Source organism: Chrysochloris asiatica, unplaced genomic scaffold (assembly GCF_000296735.1).
Source record: "Chrysochloris asiatica unplaced genomic scaffold, ChrAsi1.0 scaffold00065, whole genome shotgun sequence".
NCBI classification, from domain to species: Eukaryota; Metazoa; Chordata; class Mammalia; order Afrosoricida; family Chrysochloridae; genus Chrysochloris; species Chrysochloris asiatica.
This window is the reverse complement of record NW_006408583.1, coordinates 10,641,032-10,666,425: the sequence shown is the minus strand read 5'-3', so window position 1 is coordinate 10,666,425 and position 25,394 is coordinate 10,641,032. Positions and strand designations below refer to the sequence as shown.

Sequence of the window (25,394 nt, the reverse complement as noted above, 5' to 3'; positions counted from 1 at the left end):
CCTTGCAGTTCAAATGGCTTTGCAGGCTGGCGCATTAACTCACAGCGCCACACCAAAATTACATTTAAAACTCATCTGCACTGATTGCGGAAAAACCTTTAAAAAAAAAAAAAAAAAAGACACTCATTTGCTTGGGGAATTTCATGCCCTAAAGGTAACTATGTTGTTGTTGTTAAGTGCTATCAATTCAATTCTGACTCATTGCAACCCTGAATATGGGTTTCAAGGAGTGGCTGGTGGGTTCGAACTGCCAACCTTGTGCAGTCCAATGCTTATCCTACAAGGCCACACCAGAGAGAACTACACTGCTGTTAAGCGCTGTCAAGAGAACTCAGCAACCCTTCACAAGGTTTCCCAGGAGTGACTGATATGTTTGAGCCAGTAACCTTATGGTTCAAACCAACCTTGAGGTCCAGCGCTTATCCTGCAGTGCTACAAGGAAGAGAGAGCTATATGTGCTAGTACTGTCTCCCCAAAACTACTTGGTTTTAGTCTCAACAAAGTAGACATGCCCAAAGTGTCTAAAGCTTTCAAAGGGATACTCACAATGGGTCACCAGAGAGAAATTACCCTAGAGCTAGTATTCTTGTCGGCACAACAAGGGCACCTCCAACTGCACTCATAACCAGACCCCAAGAAACGTCAGCTGTGCATCAATTGCACCTGGAATCCCACTCCGTTACCTGGAGCTTTGCTACTTTCAACCCAATAAACTGGAGAAGCCGCCACAGATCTTTATCATATTCTTAATATCATTGAGTATTATTTTATATAAAAATGCATTAAATAATATACCATGTTCAATATAGTAGCCCTAGAAATTTTAATTCTGTGACGTTGTTCAACACGATGTCATCACTACACGGCAACTTGTTTCATTTACAGTATCTGTTTCACTTATACTTACGAGCTAATATAATTCAATTTATTATTTTTTTTTTTATAAAACTGCACACAGGCTGCTAGACACATGTGCATGGCAAATGGAATCTGAACTTAGCTTAACAGCCTCATTTATTCCTGATGGTTTAAATTATTTCATCACAATTAATGACACCCCCTCAGCTTCCTGTGCAATGCTGCCAGATGTTCTGAGACCACAAAGCCACTCTCTTCTTTGACGGCTGGTGACAAGTCGTCCTCTGAAGGACGTTCCCTAGGTGCACAGGCCGGATGACACCTCCATTGCTTAGCACCTCGCTGCCTCCCAGAGTAACCATGGTGAGGAAAAAGCAGGAAGGCATGAGAAACCAGCAAATGCATTAGCGAGGGCAGATGAAGTGAAGTGATCTTCACTCTGAGGAACTTGGTTCCTGCCACAAGAGTGTGAATGGTGTTTTATGAAAGAGCTCTTCACCCCCACCTCCCCAGCCATTGGCATCCACTGAAGGAACTAGCATGGAGTCCTTCCTCAGGGAATGTTAGGGAATAAAACAACAACAACAAAAGGTGCCATGGGGAACCTTCTTTCAGTTTTGTTTTGGAGAGTGTTGTTCAGTCCTACCATCATTCTTTAAAGTGAACAATATGAAATTTCTACATGTTCACCTCTTCAATCCTACTCACTTTAAAAACTTCCAAGCAAATACTTTGGCAACTTCTGGTAAAGGTTTGACCCTTTTACATTGAGTCTATTAACAGGCATTCTTTATAGTGGCTGTTGGCTTTTAGTTACTATTCATGTTAGCTTTTATTATTGATGCTTTAAAAAATATGTGTGGGGGTGGGTGGGTGCTGAGGGCTAATGCGTCAGACTGCAGTTATTTAACTGTAAGGTTGGTGGTTCAAGCTCACCAAACTACTCCTTGGAAACGCTATACAGGGTCGCTATGGGTGGGACTTGACTCCACAGCACAGCACTTACCAACAACTATATATATATATATATATATATATTTTTTTTTTTTTTTATTTAAAGACTTCCATTTAGACTTAGATATGGTAGAGCCATGATTTGCCTACTCCCATTAATGACAAAGAAAATATTTCTGTGCTTCATGCAGAATTCAAAAATCAAAATTACATATTCCTCATTTGAACTTCAGAAGAAAAATATAAATGCACATAATCACAGGTAGCTATGAGGGTACTAGAAATTGTAAACACACTTGCATTTCTACAGTAAGAATCCAATATTACAACTCTAATTTGAAAACCATTTCCATCAACTAAAAAACATGTGGCAGACATTTTATGGATTATTTTGTAAGTGTCTTTTTTATAAAAATGCTGATCTTATTCAGGGAATAAGGGGCCTTTTGGTTTGCCAAAAAGTGTAATAGGAAAACAGAAAGGCCACCTATGTCAGCCCACCCTATAGTATGAACATGAGCTAAGAGGGCATTTTGGAAAATATTTCTAAAGTGAGATGAGGAAAAAATCAATATCAATACAGATTCCAAGCAGATGCAAAGGGCTTCTGTGCATGTTACTGATTATGTGTGTGGTCTGCACAGGCTAATTCAGATGCCTCCAAACTCAGCGTGTTTCTCTTTCATATAGTACTTGGGATTCAAAGTAGGACCTCATCTGCATCATCGTTGACAATGGACACAACCTCAGTGTAAGCTAATCAAGCCAAACGATTTGAATTTCCCCCTCCTAGATGGCTCTGTTCATGTTAACTGACTACCAAATATTACCAGACATGCCACAATTCATATTTTGACAGTTGTTTGTTAAAATCACTACAGCATAAAATCCTATGAAATCTCCAGCCTAGTTTTTTATCAGACTTGGGCTCATGGTGAGGAAGCTGAGATGGTAGCATACTTACAGCAAGCAGACAACAAAGGGAGACGCTTAGCGCTCCCAGGGTTATGTCAAATTTTCCATGCACCAAAACTAAAATGAAATAGTTGAATTGCTGAGAGGTAGATAAGTAAAATAAACAACTAATTTCATACAGGGAAGTTGGGAGGGAATCATATGGACCTCATTCTGTTGTCTCCAAACACTTTATTGGAGGAGAAAATGGAGCTGAGTAAACTTTAAACTCTCATGTAGGGATGAAATGCTTGTGTGTCCCTGGCAGATGTGGAAAGGAGAAGAAATGGGCAAGGGAGAATCAAATATCCCATCGCTGCAGGTTTGCTGAGGGAAAGAGCACTGCAAAGATCTCACATCTGGCAATCATTTGTCAATAGCTGGAAAGAGAACGGCAGGAAACTTTCTGGCTCTTGGAGAAGATGAAAAGACAAAAACCATGTGTCACATACACATATACACACACTCTCTGCACTGGTACAATGACTATTACACTTCTTCTCCACCCTCCCCTAAATTTAATGATCTTCAGATAGACTCGATCTACCCTACGGTCAAAACCATGCAGTCACTTGACTTGTTAGCACTGTAGTGTATCTACATTTTTTCAAATAAACCCCATGGCTGATGCTAGAAAAATCAAAATCAGTCAAGCATAGACCGCCTGGTACTTTGGGCAGGAATCCTTGCGGTTTAGTCAATAAACAGAATCTGAATGAAAGACACCACAGTAACTAGACAGTAACGTTTTGAAAAGTTCTTAACCTGAAAAGGAGGGTAAAGGACAGAGGTGACCACAGGGATAAGGCCACCAGCTCTCTTAGCTCATTCTGCCTGCTGTATAGTTGTGTTTATCACAAGGTCGTCCATTTAAAAAAAAAAAAAGAGTAGCCTTATTTGGGGGGGGGGGATGTTATGAATGAATATTGGAAGGAAACTGCTATTTTTTTAAAACAATTATTACTCTTTAGTAAGGTAGGAAGGACAGGAACCTCAGGTTCAACTTAATCCACACCAATCATAAAATACTGAGACGCTGCTGGCGTCAGTGTGAGTTCTGAAACATGAACAGCTTTGCACCAGGTAGATTCATCATAGAATAAAACATTAATTTTTAGATACCTCATACAAAATTGATTAACTACTCCCAAATCACAGAAATTCCAATCTGTGCACAGTGACAGATAACCTTAAATGGGCCACTTTTGGTTCTCCCGTCTGCAGCATTTAGCTAGCAGCAGACAACGAATGCATCGCTGTGTTTCTGTAGTGAATACTGCAGGTTGTTTAATAACCTGGCAAATTCACAGTAGCTTGTCAAATTATTACAGAAACAGTGTCATCACTAAACAAGCCTGATCACGGTTAATTACAATGCAGACCAGAGAGCAGCCACAATTGTTCATTAATTACAGGAAGCACCTCATTTAAATTTTATAGAAATTTACACTTGCACCCCAGTATGTCTGGAAAAAAAAAAAAAAAGTGATCTTTCACGCATTCACAGAAGAAAGGAGTCTGTGGTTTATGAAACATCACAGTAAATTGTGTCTAATCTGGTACTGAAATATTGGTTCTTTATTTACTGTAATTTTCTAAGCACTTCAGTGGTGAGAAATATCCTGTCAAACCCTACATTTTCAGTTCTGAACCAAGAAAACAACTGAGCCAAGCTTAGCATAACTTGCTGCGTGGTGAATCAGAGCTAGAATAAGTCATTTGCTTTTGACTAATTAAAAATAACAGTTCAGAGCAACTAAAGGGGGTCTAAACGAAAATAAGCAATTCTTACAAAATGATGACATAAAGTCAAAATTTTTATTAACTATCCTCTCAGTTAAAGAGTCCTTGTGGCACAAACAGTTAAGCATTCCGCTAACTAACTAAAAGGTGGCGGGCTGAATCCATCCAAAAGGCTAAGAGAAAGGTTAGGCAATCTGCTTCAGTAAACATGTTGTTAAGTGCCATCAACCCTGTATAGGGGCTGCCAATGAGTGGCTGGTGGGGTTGAACCACTGACCCTGTGGTTAGCAGTCTAGTGCTTATCCTACAGCACCACACCAGGACACCTCATTACAGATAACAACTAAGAAAATCTAATGGGTCAGTTTTGTTATTAGTGTAAGTCGACTTCAGGGTACCCACCACTCAAGCTAAAACAATTTCCTACCTCTTTCAAAATCCACTGAAGAAACTAAAGTTAGAAAGTGATTTCCAACTTTTTTTTTTTTTAACTCAAGCAGATTAACACAAAAACATAGCACAAGCCTTTGCAAAAGTCAAGACATGAATAGTTCAAGAATGACATCCCTTTAAACTCAAAGGTACATTCATAGAAGAATGTCAGGGAACTTGGGATTATTTAATAATGAAGTTACTAAGACATCCTAAATTTTAGGAATAAAAATTGAACCATTAAAAGGTTTAAGAGCAGAAAACGCCACCAACAGACAAATGAACTCATGTCTCTGACTGTTAGTGAAAATATAAAAGGAGATCAGAGATGGCAGCTAGGTGTCTCAAGGAAAATCCTATGATAGAAGGGATATAAACAATCTCTTAAATCAACGTACAAGAGGTGATTTTCAGAATCAAGATGCCAAACCGCCAACCTTCTAGAAGTTGTGATGCGTTCCTTGGGGAAATTGGAGACCCAAGCAGGAAACATCCCATACATTTTTTTCCAACAATTCCTACAGTGATTTTTAGGGTATACAGTTGGACTTAAAAGAAGAAATGGCTTCATTTTCTCGGGGCTGGGTACCAAAATATATGTATGGTACAACAACAATAAAGGGAGTCCAAATTAAAAACTATTCCTAAAGTTGTTACCCGACAAAAACATGTTACATCTTGACTTTCACATCATATACATATCCACCAGGTTTTTCTAAATTAATGAAAATCAAGTGTGTCTCAGTGAACTTTACCAAATCACTATAGTTGATCACCTTTTAACAGATTAAGTTTGCCCATCCAGTCCACCAAAGTAATATTACAAAATGAGGATTCTAGCAAAATGAACGCATTCTCATGACTTTGCAAAGAATCTGGTCTTCATTGCATGAGCCAAGCTTCATTGTCAGTTCCACAGACTGTGTATCTACCTACACACCAGGGTTTGATTTAAACTTGGTAAATATATATGGTTTCTCCCTTGCTATGTCAAACAAAGTAATGCGCTCTATAGGTCTTTCTTCATTTTTTTATTACACACACACACACACACACAGAGGTCTGCAAAAGCCATCTCTCTTTGTCCCGTTAACTCCAGGTTCAAAAAAACAGATCATCCAACACAATCACCCATGACAGACCGTTCCAGGTGATGTGTTTGAAGAACATCACTCGCCTCACCCAAAGAGGTCAGGGATCATGCTACTTTCCACGAAAAGTCTTCCATCACACTGCATATAAGTGCCACATACAAGCTGTTAGGCTCTAAACCTGGGAAATACATGAGCACATCTCATATGTGTCACACCTGTGTTTCTGCTGAATCCCAGCCATACACCACCCAGAGGTACCAGCTTGTGGCACAACAGAGCTCAGGTGGTCTCCCCTAGGCCAAGAGCAGGTGTGCAGGAGATGGTCTACCCTTAAAGTAGCATCAAAGGCTGAAACTCTTCCTAGATAGAACCCCTTCCACACGCTCTCCTACTGTGAAGAAGTCCAACTGCAAAACAGTTCTTTTTTCTCATGTGGTGTGTCTAAGTCAGCGAGAATGTTTTCAAACTGAACTCACAGTGCTCATCCCATGAAAATTTAGGAAATGATACACAATGGAGTTTCTCTGAAAGGAAACCCTGTGAATTTGCTCATGCTAAGGGACACCATCCATGTAGAAGTTTCCATTACTATCTTAGCATCGTTGGCACACGCATTCCTTAAATAAGAAAGGATAGATGGAAGAGGAGACAAGCCTCTGGCCAAGGTGTCACATCTTATTATTTTTAATTTGCAATACGCCAAAATCCTTCCAACACTTCAGACACGCACAAACAGGATTCCAAGCCAGCTGTCTCACTGAAAATTAGATTTTGTTAATAAACTTGTATTACACTACTGAACAAAGCACCCAATCTCTGAAGAAAGAAGGCATCCATCCTATGTGTCTTTTTAAATGACTACTTGAAAAGCTGCTAGTCCCAAGATGTGGGGGACCACAAAGTAGGGAGCACCCATAACACAGGAAGTACAGTGGCTTTGAACATGATTCCAAATAAAAAATTATTTTTTTAAAAAAAGATAAGGTAACGTGTGTTGAATGTCTGCTATATGTCAGGTCCTGTGCTAATTGATGGACAAGCATTCTGTTGTTTAATCTTCATGGTCACTGTCAATGGTTAAGTCTCTTTTATAAATGAGAAAACATGAAGCTCAGTGTCTGAACAGAACCAGTTGCCACAGAGTCACTTCCAAATCAGAGACGTCATGAGTTGTCGAGAAAACTGGGATCCAAGCGTGTTCAGAAACAGGATGTCTACCAAGATGCCTCTGGGTGGCTTTGAACCTCCAAACTTACAGTGTGTAGCGGAGTGTGTGACAGTTTGTACCACACCTAGGGACTTGTGAGGTTCAGTGAAGCCAACCTTTTGTTAATCTAGGTAGTCAGCCTTCTAGGATCACATTCCAGACACATATGCTCCACACCGGTCCCTCAGTGCTTACCCTTCTGTCAGCCTGCAGAGTCCACGGACGCCGTCAACCCACCCCCACCTTATAAAATATTAAGACTCCAACCTGGACTTCCAGCCTCTGCTCTGGCTCCTCCAGGTTTGGGCAGAAGTCTGCACCCAGCACTCTGCCAGCACATGCCACTGGAACCTGGGGGAACACGGTCGAGTTAGATGCTGGCATGGGGGCTACTGAGAACTATACAGTCCCATTTCATCCCAACAGAAGTGGTGACATCCCAAATGCAGGTCTGGAACAAGTCATCAGGCCTTGTGTTTGGCCCTCAGTACGTCTATTATTTTGTAAATACCAATAACTCCCATTCCGAGATGACCCCATGCACAAAAGAACAAAATGTTGCCCTGTCTTGGGACATCACCGTGCTTAGTTTCATATCAGGACCACTATTATCAATGGGGTTTTCAATGACAGAGTATTTCAAAGAAGGTTGCCAGACCTTTCTTCCTAACCTAGAAGCTCTGGTGAAATCTGCTGAGTATGGTAACAGCACACAAAGCACCCCGGAAGAACTCGGCGGTAACTGAATATAACATGCAAGCCAGAAACAGGAGCCAGGCCTGCAGCATAAAGGTAAGAGTTCTACTACTGAACCCCCAATAAAGTAGGGGCTAAGTAAATGTCGTGTCCCTTGTAGCCATACCAAATACTACAAAGAACACTTCAATCACTCTTAGTGGCCAGGAGGAGGAGGGCGGTATGAAGATAAAAATAAAAGAGAAGAAAAGGAGGGGAGGGAAAAAGACACCTAGAATCTCTGCTTTATGTTTTCGTTTTCGGCATGTATTCTTCCCGCTGCCCTTTAATTTTCTTATCTGAGAAATTTTAAAGTTGCTTTCTATGAAGCATAAATTTCCTTTCCGATCTTAAAACATCTCTTACAATTTACTCTACTGTTCCTGATATAGGGTAACACCCACTGCTCCACCGAAGAGGATTCCAACTCACAGCGGCCCTACAGAACGAGTACAACTGCTCCTGAGGGGTTCCTAAACTCTAACTCTTTATGGGAGCACTCAATTTTCTCCTGTGGAGTGGTTGGTAGGTTTGCAACACATTGTGTTTAACAGTCTAACACTCACACCACTGTGCCCTGCCCCTAAGGCTCCTTTGATGTAGGATATTGTTGTCAATGTTGTGAAGTGCCTTCCAGTAAGTTCCGACCCTTAGCAAACCTGTATAGATTTTACGAAAAACAGCTGGTGGATTTGAACCACCAACTTTAAGGATCAAAATGACCTTGCAGTCCAGTGCAATATCCTGCAGTGCCACACAGCATACATCAAAAGGTCAAATCAAACCCTGCCATACTGCTCCTATAAGATAGAGTAGAACCGCCCTACAGTGTTTCCAATGCAATAAAAAAAAAAATAGCCTGCCACAGCTTCCTTCCTCAGGTTCGAATTACCAGTGTTTCAGTTAGCATATGCGAGCTTTAGCCACTTAACCACCAGGGTTCATCAGAGAACCCAAACCGGAAAACAACAAACTCACTGCTACTCATTCAATTCCAACTCATAACAATCTGTATAGGATTTCCTAGACTGCAAATCTTTATGGGGACAACCAGTCTCAGATTTCTCCCACAGAGAATCTGGTGGATTTGAACTGCCAGACCTATGGTTAACAGTCTATCACTTTCTCACAGGCAGGCTCAGTTTTTATTTACTTATTATAACACGACTAATTTTATGTTTAATGAGTTTACTAAGCTCATCCTAACAAAAGAATGCATCAGATTCAACTCCAAGGCAGGAGATTTGGTTTTAGGGTTAATAAAAATAACAACTGCTACAATTTAGTGATTCCTTCTCTTTATCTAGATTCTATACTGAAAGCCACTAAGAAACTTTCAAAACCAAGTCAACCATTATCATTAGTCAATATCACCTCAAAATGTTATCAATATTCACATTTGCTTCATTTTAGATTAAGATGAATAAAAAGTATTTAGATTCTCTCTGAACTTAGTGAGCTTTTAACTTCCTTAAATCACATCTCGGTATTTCCAAACACAGGTTATTTACAAATTCTTTCGTTTTTGGAGATGCCAAAGACTTTATTTTGCTTTTGTGACATGAAGAACATCATACATGAAGAAAGCAAAAAGTCAATAAGAAGACAAGAAAGAAGGAAAAGATCAAAATGGATATCAGAAGAGATATTGAAATTTGCTCTCCACCATAGAGATGCTAAAGCAAATAGAAGAAATGAGGAGGTCCAAGAGCTGAACAGAAAATTTCAAAGGCCAGCTCCAGAAGACAAACTCAAATATTACAACAAAATGTGCAAAATTCTGGAGTCAGAAAATCAAAAAGGAAGAACACGCTCAGCATTTCTTAAGCTGGGGGAATGGAAGAAAAAAATTCAAGCCTCAACTTTCGTTATTGAAGGATTCTCTGGGTAAATTATTGAATGATGCAGAAAGGATCAAAAAGAAGATGAAAGGAATACACAGAGCCACTGTATCAAAAGGAAATGGTTGATGTTCAATATGGTTGATGTTCAACCATTTCAAGAGGTAGCATATGATCAAGAGTCAATGATACTGAAGGAAGAAGTCCAAGGTGCATTGAAGGAATTGGCAAAGAACAAGGATCCAGGAATAAATGGAATAAAAATTGAAATCTTTCAAGAAAGTGAGACGGCACTGGAGGCACTCACTCATCTATGCGAAGAAATTTGGAAGACAACTATCTGGCTGACTGATTGGAAGAGATCCATATTTGTGCCCATTCCAAAGAGAAATGATCCAACAGAATATGGAAATCATCAGATAATCTCTTTGATATCCCATGCGAGTAAAGTTTTACTCAAGGTAATACAGATATGACTGCAAGCATACATGGACAGAGAACTTCCAGAGGTTCAAGCTGGATTCAGAAGAGGACATGAAACGAGGGATACCACTGCTGATAGCCAATGGATCTTGGCTGAAATCAGAGAATACCAGAAAGATATTTATCTGTGCTTTATTGACTATGCAAAGGCTTTTGATTATGTGGATCATGACAAACAATGGACAACATTGTGAAGTATGAGTATTCTGGAACACTTAATTGTGCTCATGAGGAATCTGTACCTGGACCAAGACGCAACTGTTCAAACAGAACATGGGAACACTGAATGGTTTAAAATTAGGAAAGGTATGCGACAGGGTTGTATTCTTTCACCATAATTATTCAACCTGTATGCTGAGCAAATCATCCGAGAAGCTAGGTTATAAGAAGAAAAACGTGACATCAGGATTGGAGGAAGACTCATTAACAAGTTGCAATATGCAGATGATACAACCTTGCTTGCTGAAAGTGAAGAGGACTTAAACCATTTACTAATGAAGATCAAAGAGCACAGCCTTCGGTATGGATTTCATCTTAATGAAAAGAAAACAAAAATCCTCACCACTGGACCGATAAACAACATTGTTATCAATGAAGAAAAGATTGATGTTGTCAAGGACTTCATTCTTCTTGGATCAACTATCAACACTCATGGAAGCAGCAGTCAAGAAATCAAATGACATATTGCATTTGGCAAATCTGGTACACAAGACCTTTCCAAAGTGTTGAAGAGCAAAGATATCAGCTTGACCCAAGCCATAGTACTTTCAATCACCTCATAATCATGCAAAAGTTGGACAGTGAATAAGGAAAACTGTAGAAGAATTGATGCTTTTGAGTTATGGTGTTGGAGGAGAATATTCAAAGTACCATGGGCTGTCAAAAGAACAAACAGATCTGTGTTGGAAGAAGTGCAGTCAGAGTGCTTCTTGGAGGCCAGGATGGCGTTATGTGACCCTGTGTAGGATTTCTGAGGCTGTAAATTTTTTTTTTTTTTTTAAGTTTTTATTGTGAATTGAGTGATAGTTTACATGGAAGAACATCAGTTTTACACTCATCATATTTCATTTCATTACAAAGATTACAATCCCTTCCATGCATCATCATTCAACAGTATTTGTTTCCATTCTATCTGTTGTTGTTTTGGATGTACACAAACACACTCAGGAATATATAATCATTTAAACAACCAAAGGACATATTCTGCAAGCCTCCCTCCTGACCACCAGCACATAGCCTTTCACTTTCCATGAGTCTAGGGTCCTCAGCTCCTCTCTCTCTCCTTGTCTTCATCTCTGCCTCCATCTCTGGTGTCACTGTTTCTCTGGATAGGATCCCCTATTCCACTCAAGCTCTTTTCTCTTGATGGTCCTAGGGTTCTCTGTTCCTGGAATATAACATTAACTACTTCCCCCTTTATGTTACAAAACTTCTACATTTACAGTTGTGACGGTTGCAATTGGTCATGATAACAATTACTATCGAATCATATGAATATTATCCCCATCTCCTTTCACCAAACCCATCTGGACAAGATGAAAACTATTCAGTGGAGATTCTACCTTCCCACACACACTCTGAAACTAAAGTCCCTCTTGAAAGCTTGTAAGCCAGTCAATTTGTGTCTTTAGCGCCTCCTCCTACCACCACCACCCATTTTAGGTAGCCAATTTCTAAGTTGCCTATCCCTATCAACCTTGTATACAGAGAGGATACGATTGATGCTTGATGTGAAGACTCCTTCCCTCTCAGTTGGTATTTTGAGTTACAACATCTAAAAGTATAGGTCAAGTTCATCACATTTATTTACAAATTCTTGCATGTGTTATATGCACAATGCACACACATTTCAAAAAAATCTACTCCACTTCATTATACAAACTGCTCTTCAGTGTCTAGTTTTGTTTGTATCTAACTCCAGTTTGGACCATCTGTGCTAATCAATTCTCTCTGTTCAGAGATGCCTTTGCAGCCAGTGTGTTGCCTTTTAAACCACAGATCAGTTCATTTCCCTAAACTGAAACACTTTTCAAAGCACTTTACTTTGCAAGTTCAATAGTAAATATCATTAACTTTTAAAAATAGCTCTTAGTCAACTCTTCAACCATTTTTGGATTCAGTTCTCTAAATCCATTCAACTTACCTAACTTTTCTTCCTACCTACATCCAGTAAGGTGATATGGTCAGAATATCCCTTGCCTTTAAAATCCACAAATTTTCACCAGTGGAGTCCATGAAAGAAAGAGCAGTCATGCTTGCTGAACCCTTAGACTGTTCTAGCCATCCATCATGTGGGTATTTTACATATATGGTTGTTGTTGTAAAGTGCCTTCAGGTATGTTCAGATTCATAGCAATCCAGTATAGCGCTTCCAAGGAGCACATGGTAGGTCTGAATCACCAACCATATGTTAAGAAGTCCAGTACTCATCCTACAGCATCACAACAGAAGTCCATTTTATGTATGTTGTTGTTAAGTGCTGTTCTGTAGGTTCCAACTCATAGCAACACTGCATAGGTGTTCCAAGGAGAAGCAGGTGCGTTTGAATCTCCGACCATGCAGTTCAAACCAACCTTGAGGTCCAGTGCATTATCCTGCAGTGCCATGTCAGGACAGAGAGATACACCCATTTTTCCTTTCATCAAACATATATGAACATCTCCATTTTACAAATGAAAATGCTTAGTTTGAGGGTAGATAATAAAGAGTCATATAGAGTATCACAATTTCATGCAAATAACACATGCGGTTTATACAAGTGTGCACATGAGGCACTAAGTGTAACAGCCCCAACACATTACTCCCTATGCATGGTATATGTCATATGTTATATGCATGGGTCCATTATTTGCAGAATATATGCTTAGTTTAAGGCCCATGTACAAACTGAAGAAATTAGAAAGAAAAGATGAGGACATATTACAAGGATGTTTAAAAAAATCATGAAATAATTGTATTGATAGCATTCATTCTAGAGGTACTTGTTGAAAAAAAAAAAAAAAAAAAAGAAATGGGACAAGAAGACTACTAGACATATTAAGTCTGCACTAGCCATTTTCCCTAAAGTAAATCTGTCGTGTGAGGGGTCTCCTTCTTTCACACTGGCCCTCCACTTTAATAAGCATGATGTCCTACAATTACAGTCAATTGCAACTACAGACAACTGATGACAAATACACAATTTCTGAGAGAAAACAAAAAAGTCAAATGAATTAATTAGAAACAAACTGTGTTATGTGTGGGTGGCACTCTAAAACTTAAAATGATAAAATTTCAGAGCTGAAAAAATCCCACAAGGACCCATGAAAGCAGATGTTCATATTGAAAAGAAGCTATAACTAAGATTCAAAGAAACAACATGATTTATTCAAAAGTTCACAAATGCCAATAGCAGAACCGAGATTCAAATGCACAAGTTCACCCTACACATCACATTTCTTGGTTAAAGAAATAAAACCAATTTAAAGAGAACAAAGACTCAAGAGAAGGCAGCTGACTCCGAACACAATCATGTTTGTAAATAAAATGTTACTACTAATTGTGACTGTCACAACTGTAAAGGTAGAAGTTTTGTATCACACACAGGGGAGTAGTTAATCTTACACTCCAGAAACAGAGGACCCTAGGACCATCAAGGAAGAAGAGCACAAGCAGAACGCGGGACTTTTTCCAGAGAAGCAACAACACCAGAGATTGAGGCAGAGATAGGGACATGGGCAGAGGGAGCAGCTAAGGACTCTGCATTCATGGAAAAAGAGGGACTGAGTGCTGGCGGCCAGGAGGCAAGCTTACAGAATGTGCCCTTTGCTTGTTTAAATTATTATATAGTCCTGAGAGTTTTTATGTACACCACACTACTCCCAGCCCCCCCTCCCCCCAAAAAAAGAATGGAAGCAAATACTGTTGAATGATGCTTGGAGGAGATCGTAATTATTGCAATGAAACAATGGTGTAAAGCCGATGTTCTCCCATGTAAACTATCACTCGGTTCACAATAATAAATAAATAAAAATAAGCAAACAAAAAATACAGTGTTACTTGTCTCAGGAAACAGAATTACAGATTTAAGCTAACCTTTTAGAGTTAATTTCCAAACACAAAAATTTATGTAAAAAGCACTATTTACTATATATAAAACAATTGCCAGAATATTTATTCAAAATTCTCTCTTGTTCTTCCAGAGCCAATTTCTTGTTTTCCATCACTGTGACCTGAAAAGGATCACATTTCATGTTGAATGATCACATATACCATCCTCACTGTACATTCCCACAAAAGTCTGTGATACAGAAATTAAGTTTACTGCTGGCTCCCTGATTTCTGACCCTTACTCATCTGCAAATTGGAGTCAAAATAGTTCTGGTGTAGTGATGTAGGTAAGAACTGGACCTCAAGGCTGGTTTGAACCACAAAGTTGGGAGTTCAAACACACCAGCCACTCCTCAGTAACCCCATACAAGGATGCTATGACTTGGAACCGATTCAACAGTACTAACAGCAATAACATGTGAACTGAGTCAAGATTTACAGAGCAGATCATCAGTTTTACATCCAACAAATCACAAACTTAGTTTTCAATTCAGTGACTGAAACCCCTCCATTTAACACCAGTTATCCTATGTCCTCCCTGTGGTTCCTATTTCCATTCCACACTCCTTCCCAACCCCTCTGAACCTTGTCCCCTTTTTGATCTTGAATCGCAGAGCACTGGAAGCAACTTTTGTTTGTTTCTGTGTGTGCGTATGATAAGAATTTATTATAACAGTGTAACAGGAGAACCACAGGGTTGAATTGAGTTTGGGTTTTTCTGTAGTACAAATATATAGCACAGAACATTTACTGATTTAACATCTTTACATGTATAATTCAGTGACATTGATTACATTTCTTGCTGTTGTTAAGTACCGTGGAGTCGGTTCTGACTCATAGTGACCCTATACAGGGTTTCTGAGGCTGTAAATCTTTACGGGAGCAGAACACCTAATCTCTCTCCCACAGAATGGCTGGTAGTTTCAAACTGCCAACCTTGAGGTTAGCAGCCTGACTCGTAACCACTACACAACCATTATTACTGTCTTTTTCCAAATTCCTCTACCACCATAATAGAAACCCAGTAACTCATATGCAATGACTTTCTACTGTCCTCCTCCAACCCTTCTTCTTGTTTTTAAGTGTCATCAAGTCTGTTTAAACTCAGTGACCTTGTTTAAGATTTCCGAAGAGTGGCTGCTAGCTTTGAATCAATGACCTTGTGGTTTGAAGCCCATTCTTATCCTATAGTGCCACACCAGGGCTACCATTGCACTCCATGTTGTTGCTGCTGTTAAGCGTCTTCAGGCTGATTTCAACTCATAGAAACCATGTATTGGGTTTCCAAGGAACGGCTGGTGGGTATGAAGTGCCAACTTTGCAATGCAACTGATCGTGTGTTACAGTGCTTACAGTATAGTGCCATACCAAGACTTATTCTACCCCCTAGTAACCGCTATTAACTAAAAACTCTACTCTCTATGTTGTTGTTGTTGTCAGGTGCCATTGGGTTGGAACCGACTCACAGTGACCCCATGTACAGCAGAATGAAACAATGTCTGATCCTGTGCCAACCTTACTACCGCTGCCACACTTGAGTCCATCAATGCTGCCACCTGGCCAATCCATCTGGTTGGGGGTCTTCCTCTTTTTCTCCAACCTGTGCAAGGTCACTATGAATCAGAACAAACTCCACGGTACTTAACAACAACAACAACAAGGTTGTTCAGATTTAAGACGTTCAGCTGTTCCCGGAGCCGCCATCTTGGGAGAGAACATCTTGATTGTATCAGGATTGATTGTATCTACTCTCTATACATCTACCAAATTCATATAAATGGGATCATACAATTTTTATCCTTTTTGTACTTCATTCAGCAGAATGTTGTTTTTTTTTAAGACTCATCCATGAAACACCACATAGCATGGGTGAACCAGAAGGACATGCTGTGTGAAATTAGTAAATCACAGAAGCATAAATATTGTATGACACCACTGCAACAACAACAACAACAAAAGTGTTTTTTGATAAAAGAAACCTTTTATGATGTTTGCCGTGATTACCAGGGAAAGTGAAAATTATTCAATGGCTAGAGAATAGACACATATTTACTTGGGTGATGGAGAAGGCAATCTGAAGTCAGAGAGACGCTGGCGGAAGAAAGATGAATGTAGCAGAAGACATGGGGAGGAATGCAAGAGTTACAGAAAATAGAGAAATAATGTTAACTGGTGGTACATGGAGGGGATTGCAATCATGGTAATGAAATGAAGTATATGATTTCTTCTATCTGTTCTATAACACCTTTTCTCAATTAACAATAAAAAGTTTTAAAGCAAAAAAAAAGATTCATCCATGCTATATCATGTGTCAAAATCTGATTTCTTTTTATATGTGAATAATATTCCACTGAATGTATGTAGCCTACATTTTTTTCTAATCCTTTCATTTCTTGATTGACATATAATTTGCTTCCTCGAATTAATCTGTGATAATAGCTTGTTCATAAACTTAAAAAGAAAACTGGAACATTATTTGTGTTATGCAGTCTAACTGTTGTCTTGGAACCCACTTTTATAAAGATTACTTTCTGGATCGACATTCAAATATTCAAACTAAAATTGTACAGATCCCAGTTAGGTAGGAGTACTACTTCCCCTCAAACCCCATTGCAGACAATTATCAGGAAAGCATGTAAAAGGAAAAGCAAGCGGTAACTCTTCCCTCATTCATCAAAGTGTACCCAGAAAATACAAAGGATATAGAAAAATGATAAGTTAATTAGTTCTAATTTAGCATACCTTGTTCTGCCTTTTCATTTAGAAGCCTTGGTAGTTAGGCAAACTAGCTAAAAGCTGGTCAAAAAATGACGGGCCAGCACACAAGTACCTATAGAAGAGGCAATAAAACATGGCCTGTGCATACCATGGGGTTGCCCTGGAATAGAAAAGTTTACTGATTTGGGGAATTCAAATCTTATCCACTCTTTTCAACCTAGCGTAAAGGTCTGTTTCAATGCCATACTGAAAAGGTAAAGTTCTATGGTGTTTTTAAATGAAGTGCTAAGCAAGTGATTTTTTAATCTGAGTAACAGCAAAACTATGGGGTCTTTTCTTTTTTATGCTTTGCTTTTATAGTAATCCAAAGTTATTATTTAAAAAGTAATAATAAGCTGATGGGCTGCTACTGCTAAACTTCATGCTGCAGGTTTAATTATGGGATAGTAATTGTCTAGCACTCATCTCAATTTCATTCTGCTGGCCTTGCTACAGGAAGTAAGGCCTTAAAAGGGACCCTGGAGTCTCCCCAAGGGGAGTTGAGACTGAGTGCCCAGCTCCTCTTTTATGTGCACCTCAAAGGAATCATGGTGAGAGAGAGAGAGCTATTTACAACTTACTTTGTGTATAATCAGCAGAAACAAAAGATATGACAACAAGCATAAAGGCCTCTCTCTCTCTCTCTCTCTCTCTCTCTCTCTCCTCTCAGGAGAATTCAGCAAGGGAGGGCTAGTGGGCATTCACATCAGTGTCAAAAGGGCTTCCAGAAAACATAGTTTCTGTGGGGCAAGGAGGAAACATGGCAGGCTTCACATAACACACACACACACATACACACACACTCACTTCTTTGTTTACTGAGATCACACATAAAAATGTTAAGGGACTTGACTTCTGAACAAAAGACAGAGAATGCCCTGGCTAGGTTGGTCAGATTGTAAACAGGAGCTCGCCTTACACACATGTGAAGCAGTATGTGGAAGAGGTGAGTGCAAAGGAGGAGCATGTCTGTGTGCCTGGGTAAGGAAGGGACACAGGGAAAAAGTGAACAGGCACAGAGCTGACAATTTGGAGAAAGAAATACATTCTCAAGAACAAGGGGGCCTTTTTGCATTGCCTGGAACTTTTTGAAATTGAACTTTACTTTTAAACATTAAACACTCAGGTAGGCATTTGCTTGATGGGCACTAAAAAAGTCACAGCCCAAATAAACAAACTTTCACATCAGTTCAAGCCTCTATGGCTAAACTGGACCCCATCCCAGATCGGTTCTGAAGTACATGTGTTTTGGTGCCTCAGTTACACAGTGTTCAAGGGTTGAGGGAAACTATCTGAACCTAAGAAGTACTTGAAAAAGGACAGAGAGATAAAATGACATGAAAACGAGACAGAGACAGAAACAGAGAGGACTAACCAGAAAATTTATCCCAGAAAAAAAGTTCAAACACCATGACTTCCGTGCCCAAGAAGTCCACAGAATTTCACCCTCCTTTCAGGGGTAACACAATGCCAATCAGCAAGAGGAAAAATGACTCAGATAACACAAAGACTTCAGGAAGACCATTAAGTGAAATGGATTTGACAATCAGCTAGCCAGACCATGTGAGAAAAGGAAGATAAAGAAATAAACAAACACCAGTCCAGCAAATATGCAGATGTGTGTTGAATACAAGTAGGCTCCAAACTACTCAAATACGAAACTTGAAAAACAGCAAGGGGAACTGAGCTGCTAGATGATGCATCTAACTGACATCTTAATTTTCAAGCCTGGGATTAACAGAAATGTCCTGAGACTCGGTGGGGAGGGGGTCAAAAATTCTGAATTTAAGAACCAGAATGAAAACACTGCTTACCAGTCAGAGAGGGATTGGTGAGTTGCACCGGTGTTACACAGAATGACCAGAAGCCCATTCATTCCACACAGGCTGTAGGTTAGGCAGGGCTGAAGCCCCAAGAATACAATAAAGATGGGGGCCACTCTCTGGGCGGATGGCAGAGTAGAACAGGGCATGCTGCCAGAGTGACACACACATTCCCTGCACGATCCAGATGAGAGATCTCAAAGGAGTCACCTAGGTTCTGCTTGCTACTCAACCGGTTGACAAATACCAAGAACAACAGGGTGAGGAGGGGGGTGAAGCTGTCCCAAGGTCCTCACAGGACCCAGGTGCTCTTTGGGTGAGGGTCTCTCTTTCTCTGGCTCTGGATCTGACTCTCTGGGATATACTATCAGGACCCTGGGCTGCATGACAGTGGCAACCTCTATAGGTACCATCACGGGAGATTTCCAAAGCCACAAACAACAACATGCATACCTTGTTTTAATACCATGAAATGTGGGATAAAAGGTAAAAATCTCTCTTCCCTGGTGACACCCTGAGGGGCCTAATGGACGATGAATAATGCTAAAATTACATAGCATCTCTCTTCCAGAGAGCTCAAAGGGCTTTACACACACATAATATTTATTAATTTCAACATGAGACATGAGGGGGGCGGGAGGAGAGGACATTTCCACAACACTCTCTTTATGTTTTAACAAGAAAACTGTGGCCTGTCACTTTGCTCTTCTCCACACCTGAAAAAAAGACAGAAATGAAATTGAGACAAAGTTGATCCAACTACCATGCTAGTGTCTTAGTAGAAAACACTTCTTCCATGTAACAGGTCTCATGGCTTCTGACAGTTTTTGTTTTACATGGGTCTGAAAACTAAACAACAAAAGAATAAAGTTACTTGTACATATGCTAAGCATGGGCATTGTATGCAAGAACAGAAGCAGATTATTTTCCACTGGGTTTGCAATCATTCTTACATAGGTTCAGAATTTTGAAAATGAAACATACTAGGTTGCTGATAGGAGCATCCAGATTGCAAGGTCTAACGACTAACACTGAATGAAATTTCAAGCATATTTATTTACGTTCAGATCAACTTTATATCTGTCTTCAAGGTTCAATTCCAACTATCCTAAAAGCAAGTTTAATATTGAAAGAATACTGGTTTTGGAGTTAGAACTCTGCTTAAATCCCAGCTGCACTGCCTTGTAAAGCTGGCAAGTTATTCACCATCAGTCTTATTTTCTGAACCCATAAAATGGGAATAACTGTATCTCCTAGGGGAGGCCTGGCATGGCACCGTGAGTTAATGTACTGGAATGCTAAATCACTTTGAACTGCAAGGTTGGTGGTTCAAGCTCACCAGCTGCTCCTCAGAAACCCTACACTGGGTCAATATGGGTCAGAATCGACTCGACAGCACTTAACAACAACATATATCCTATGACTGAAGGGTGCAAAACACGTTAAGTAAACAGGTTGTAGGCACACAGGAAACATAACTTCTGCAGATTCCTCCTCTCCCAATACACCATGAGGGAGAGCTGAAAATCTGAATTTGAATTTTTGAATTTGAAAATTTGAATCATTAAGGGAGGGCATTTAGAAGCAGTAGAAGCAAATCTTAACTGTCAAAGGAAATACTACTACATACTGGGCAAATGAAAAAAATATACCTGAAAAATCACTCCTCAGTTAAGTTCAATTAGGGGCTAGCGCTTAATCAACTTTTATAAAGCTGGGATGTATTACTAAGAAAGATTATAATGCACTGTTTAGGCTCAAAAGGACTGATCCTACTAGGTTTCATGTGGGACAACAGCTACAAGTTATTACATCTCATTTATCCAGCACTCTGAAACTAACCAAGGACTTCCCAATGAAAATACAAGGATATTTTCAGAGATTTCTTTCATGCTAGTAGCTTCACCTATATTAAAAAGGAGGCTGCAGGAGCATGCATGATTAACATCTGAAGCAATCCAATTGTTTTTGGGTAGAAAAACCCAGAAAACTGATAAATAAAATCAATAGTCTAGGTCAAATCCACCCATGTATGGGCAGCAGATTCGTTACAAGGAATCAAAGTCCATTCTTTGGGAGCAGAAATAGTCTCCTTAACAAATTATATTGGCAAAACCAGCTGTTCATTTGCAGAAAAATGAAACAAGGATTCAGACTTCACACCATACATGAAAAATTACCCCAAAATAGTCTAGATTAGCGGCTCAAACTATGCTTCCCAGCTATCGACCTTTGAGTGTATCGCCTAAGAATGAGTTAGACAAAGACAATCTCAGGCTCTGAGTCCAACTACGACAGACAGAAACTCTGGAGCTTAAGTTCGTTTTTTAAAACTATTGCCAGAAAACCTAAGCAGTTAAAACACAAAATTCCTCTAGATTGTTATAGGCTTAAGAAAATATACCTCACATACACACACACACAAAGGGAAGCAGGAAGGGGCATCCACCAGGGCATTTTATGAAAGCATTTCCAAGTTGGAGAAATCAGAAAACACTAAAAAAAAAAAAAAACTAGTTAATAAGAAAAGGCAAAATGTGCAAGCAAATGAAGGAGCCGTGGCACGACCAATACCAGCTAGGCTGCACACATCAAAAAGGAATGATTCCGGATCACAGACATTCACTCCAGCATTTAAAGTAAACTACAATTTACAGTGATCAAGACCATCTTGAACTCAGACACAGTGTTTAATATATTCCACAAATAATACCAACTTGACTTTCGAACATTGTTTTTGTTAAGTGTCATTGAGTTGGTTCCAACTCATAGAAACCCTTGTATAGAGTATCCAAGGAGTGGCTGGGGGTTTGAACCCTTGAGCTTGTAATTTGCAATCCAGTGCTTATCCTACAGCATCACATCAGGATTTCTGATTTTCAAAGTTGTTGTTAGTGCCATCGAGTGAGTTATTTCTGACTCATAGCAACCCTACGTAGAGTCAGCTTCAGAGCAGCTGCTGAATTTGAACCAATGACCTTACAGTTCAAACCAAACTTGTTGTGGTCCAGAACATTAATCCACGGTGCCACACCAGGACTCCATATTCAACAGAGGATCAAAATTTTCAGGAGGGGATGAAAAATAAAAATGAATCAAGTAACTTTAATAAGGAGGGGAAAAAATCTGCTTTCAAGTAATAAATATCAAGTTACTAACTTTGGAGTCAAGGGTTGAAGAGTGGCATTTTTTTACACAAAGTTAATTTTAGAAAATGGGTTCATTTAACTTAATATTACTTCACCAGGGACACAAAAATCATCTACAGGATAATTCAAACAATTTGGTTTACCTCCTAAAATTCAACAAAATTAAGGAGTAACTGGGAAACGTAAAACTGTAAGAAAATGGAGTTTGAGGAATGGAATGAGACTTAAAAGCGGACTGTGTCATGTGACACAATGTGAGACCATAAACTCCCTTCAAGAAATTCATCAATTTGCCCAGTGAAGCAACTATATTAAACATATTATATTTTCTTAAAGTTAAATTAGCCAAATACGATTCAAGATAAAATTCAATGGACAAGTATTATTAGTTTTATAGCACAGTGGTTGGCTAGAGATCCAAAACAAGGACTTCATTCTTCTTGGATCAACTATCAACACTCAAGGAAGCAGCAGTCAAGAAATCAGACAACGTACTGCATTAGGCAAATCTGCGGCACAAGAACTTTTTTAAAGTGTTAAAGAGCAAAGATGTCCACTTGAGGACTAAGGTACGCCTGACCCAAGTCATGGTATTTTCAATAACCTCATATGCATGTGAAAGCTGGACAGTGAATAAGGAAGACCGTAGAAGAATTGATGCTTTTGAATTACGGTGTTGGAGAAAAATATTGAAAATTGTCATGGGCTGCCAAAAGAACCAATAGATCCTGTTTGGAAGAAGTGCAGCCAGAGTGCTCCCTGGAGGCCAAGATGGCTAAACTTCATCTCTCATACTTCGGACATATTGTCAGGAGGGACCAGTCACTGGAGAAGGATATCATGTTTGGTAAGGTAGAGGGACAGAGAAAAAGAGGAAGACCCCCAACGAGATGGAATGGCCAAGTGGCAGCATCAATGGGCTCAAGTGTGGCAACAGTAGTGAGGCTGGCCCAAGATCGGGCAGTGTTTCGTTCTGTTGTGCATAAGGTCGCCATGGGTCGGTACCAACTCAACGGCACCTAACAACAACAACAACAGGTTTCTGGCTCCATTTGATTGAAGACTTACTATGAACACTGAACTTTATGGCAAGCCACATACCGTATCAACAACCAGAGGAATTCCAGCTATAGTAAACAGGAGAATCAAGGGAGCCTTTACCTCCGCTGCCAAAACTCATAACGTAATATGCATAAGAACAATGAATCAACATACAAAGCTAGAACACAAGTAACCTGAAGTAAACAAACAACTGAAAATTGTTCCTCAAAAGTAAGTCATAATGCGAAAGCTGCTGAGGAACCCAAACTCAAAAGAGCATGCACGCAAAAGCGTACACAGTTAACTTCTAGAGGACACCCAGTTCTCAGCCCCAAGTACACTCATCATAATCAAGGTGAGATCTAGAGGACAAAACGAATAAGAATGTGAATACAAGACTCTCCTTCAATGGCATTCCCTTTCTTACAGAGGTTCATACACGCAGTAAGAAGACAAAAAAAAAAAAAAAGTGAGTTTTTCCCATGGGGATCTTATAAGGAGTGTCATGACCATCATCCTAACTGAATATAGTTCACTCCTGAAACACACTGGATTTAGAAGTTGATAGCAGAATGCTTTATAAATAATAAAATAGTTGGTGAGAATTTCTGAGTCTGTTTTTTGTTTGTTTTAGGGTGAGTTTCATCACATAAAGATTGGACTCCTTATGTCCTGGACTAGCTAATGATAAATGATGCTATAAAATACCATTTCCTCTCTGCAGACATTCCTTGAAGTAATGCAATCCTCTTCCTGTTGTTAGGTGGTGTCAAGTTAACTCCAACTCACAGCCACCCTATGGACAACAGAATTAGGCACTGCCTGGTCCAGTGCCATCCTTAAAACAGTCAGCCACTACTGTGTTAATCTGTTTCATTGGGAGGTCTTCCTCTTTTTTTCAGTAACTCTCAACTTTACCAAGCATGATGCCCTTTCTCCAGGGACTGGTCCCCTCAAAGTGCATAAGATGAAGTCTTGCCATTCTTGTTTCTAACAGACATTCTTTACATCTTCCAAAACAGATGTTTGTTCTTCTTATAGTCTGAGTAGTCAATATTCTTCACCAATAACATAATTCAAAGAAATTTGTTGTTCTTATTCATTGTCCAGTCAAGCTTTCTCACTCATATGAAATGATAGAAAATACTATAACCTAAGTCAAAGTGACATCTTGCTTTTTAACACTTTAAAGAGCTCTTTTGCAGAAGATTTGCCCAAAGCCATACATCATTTGATTTCCTGACTGCCGTTTGATTCCAGGGGTGTTCACTGTGGATCATGAAATGAAATCTTTGAGTTTCAATTTTTTCTCCATTTATCATGTTAACTGCTCCAGTTGTGAGGATTTTTTTTTTTTCTATACATTGAGGTGCAATCCAAATTGAAGGCTGTGTTCTTTGGATCTTCATCAGCAAGAGCTTCAAGCTCTCTTCATTTTCAGCAAGCCACGTTGTGCGCCATCTACATATCACAGGTTGCTAATGAGCATTCCACTACTTCTGATGCTGCACTTTTCTTCACATAGTTCAGTTTCTCAGAGTATTTGGCTCAACACACAGACTGAATAAATTTGGAGAAATGATACAATACTGCCGCACACCCTTCCTGACTTAAAACCACACGGTATCCCCTTATTCTATTGGAATGACTGCTCTTGGTGTGTGTACAGGCTGTTCTGCATAAGCACAATTAAGTGCTCTTGGGTTTCATCTATCACCTCTATGTGAACAGTGCTCCCCAAATCTCACCCCTTCTCTCTCACGTTGAGTCTGATGCTGGCACTTTCAAACTCACACTTAGAAATCTCAGTGTCCAGTTCACGTTTTGAGCTCAACAAGCAAAGTTAATTGCTCCATTCAGTTACGACATCTCTCGCTGCCCTTACTACATTTTGCAATGCTATCACAATAAAATCATCGACAAGGACTCATTCCCCCAACACAGTAAGTCCGGTAAGTCTACCCATCCCTCAGCATCCGCTCCTAACCCACTTTCCAGATCATTTCTAACGAATGCATGCTTTATTGTTGCAAAGTGCCAGCCATTGAGTCCATTCCAACTCATAGGGACTTTGTATAGGGTTTCCAAGGTTTTAAGTTGTTCTCAGGAGCAGAAAGCCTTATCTTTCTCCTGTGGAGCAACTGGCAGGCTCGAACAATGGACCTCGAGGTCCAGTGCTTATTGTATGAAGCCACCGAGCATGCTTTGACCTTTGCAATAATCTGTTTCATCTT

The 25,394-nt window shown here is 39.6% G+C and overlaps 1 protein-coding gene across 2 annotated transcripts in view; it reads right to left on the bottom strand.

The window, feature by feature from the left end:
* BNC2 (basonuclin 2) overlaps positions 1 to 25,394 on the bottom strand; it is a 569,819-nt gene that overhangs the window by 324,028 nt on the left and 220,397 nt on the right. Inside the window, exon 2 of one of the 2 annotated variants that reach the window (XM_006864479.1) lies at positions 7,510 to 7,593. The exons of the other annotated variant lie outside the window; for it this stretch is intronic. Within the exon in view, the coding sequence (XP_006864541.1) occupies positions 7,510 to 7,593 (84 nt within the window). The remainder of the gene's footprint in view (positions 1 to 7,509; positions 7,594 to 25,394) is intronic. 2 annotated transcript variants of the gene reach the window in all.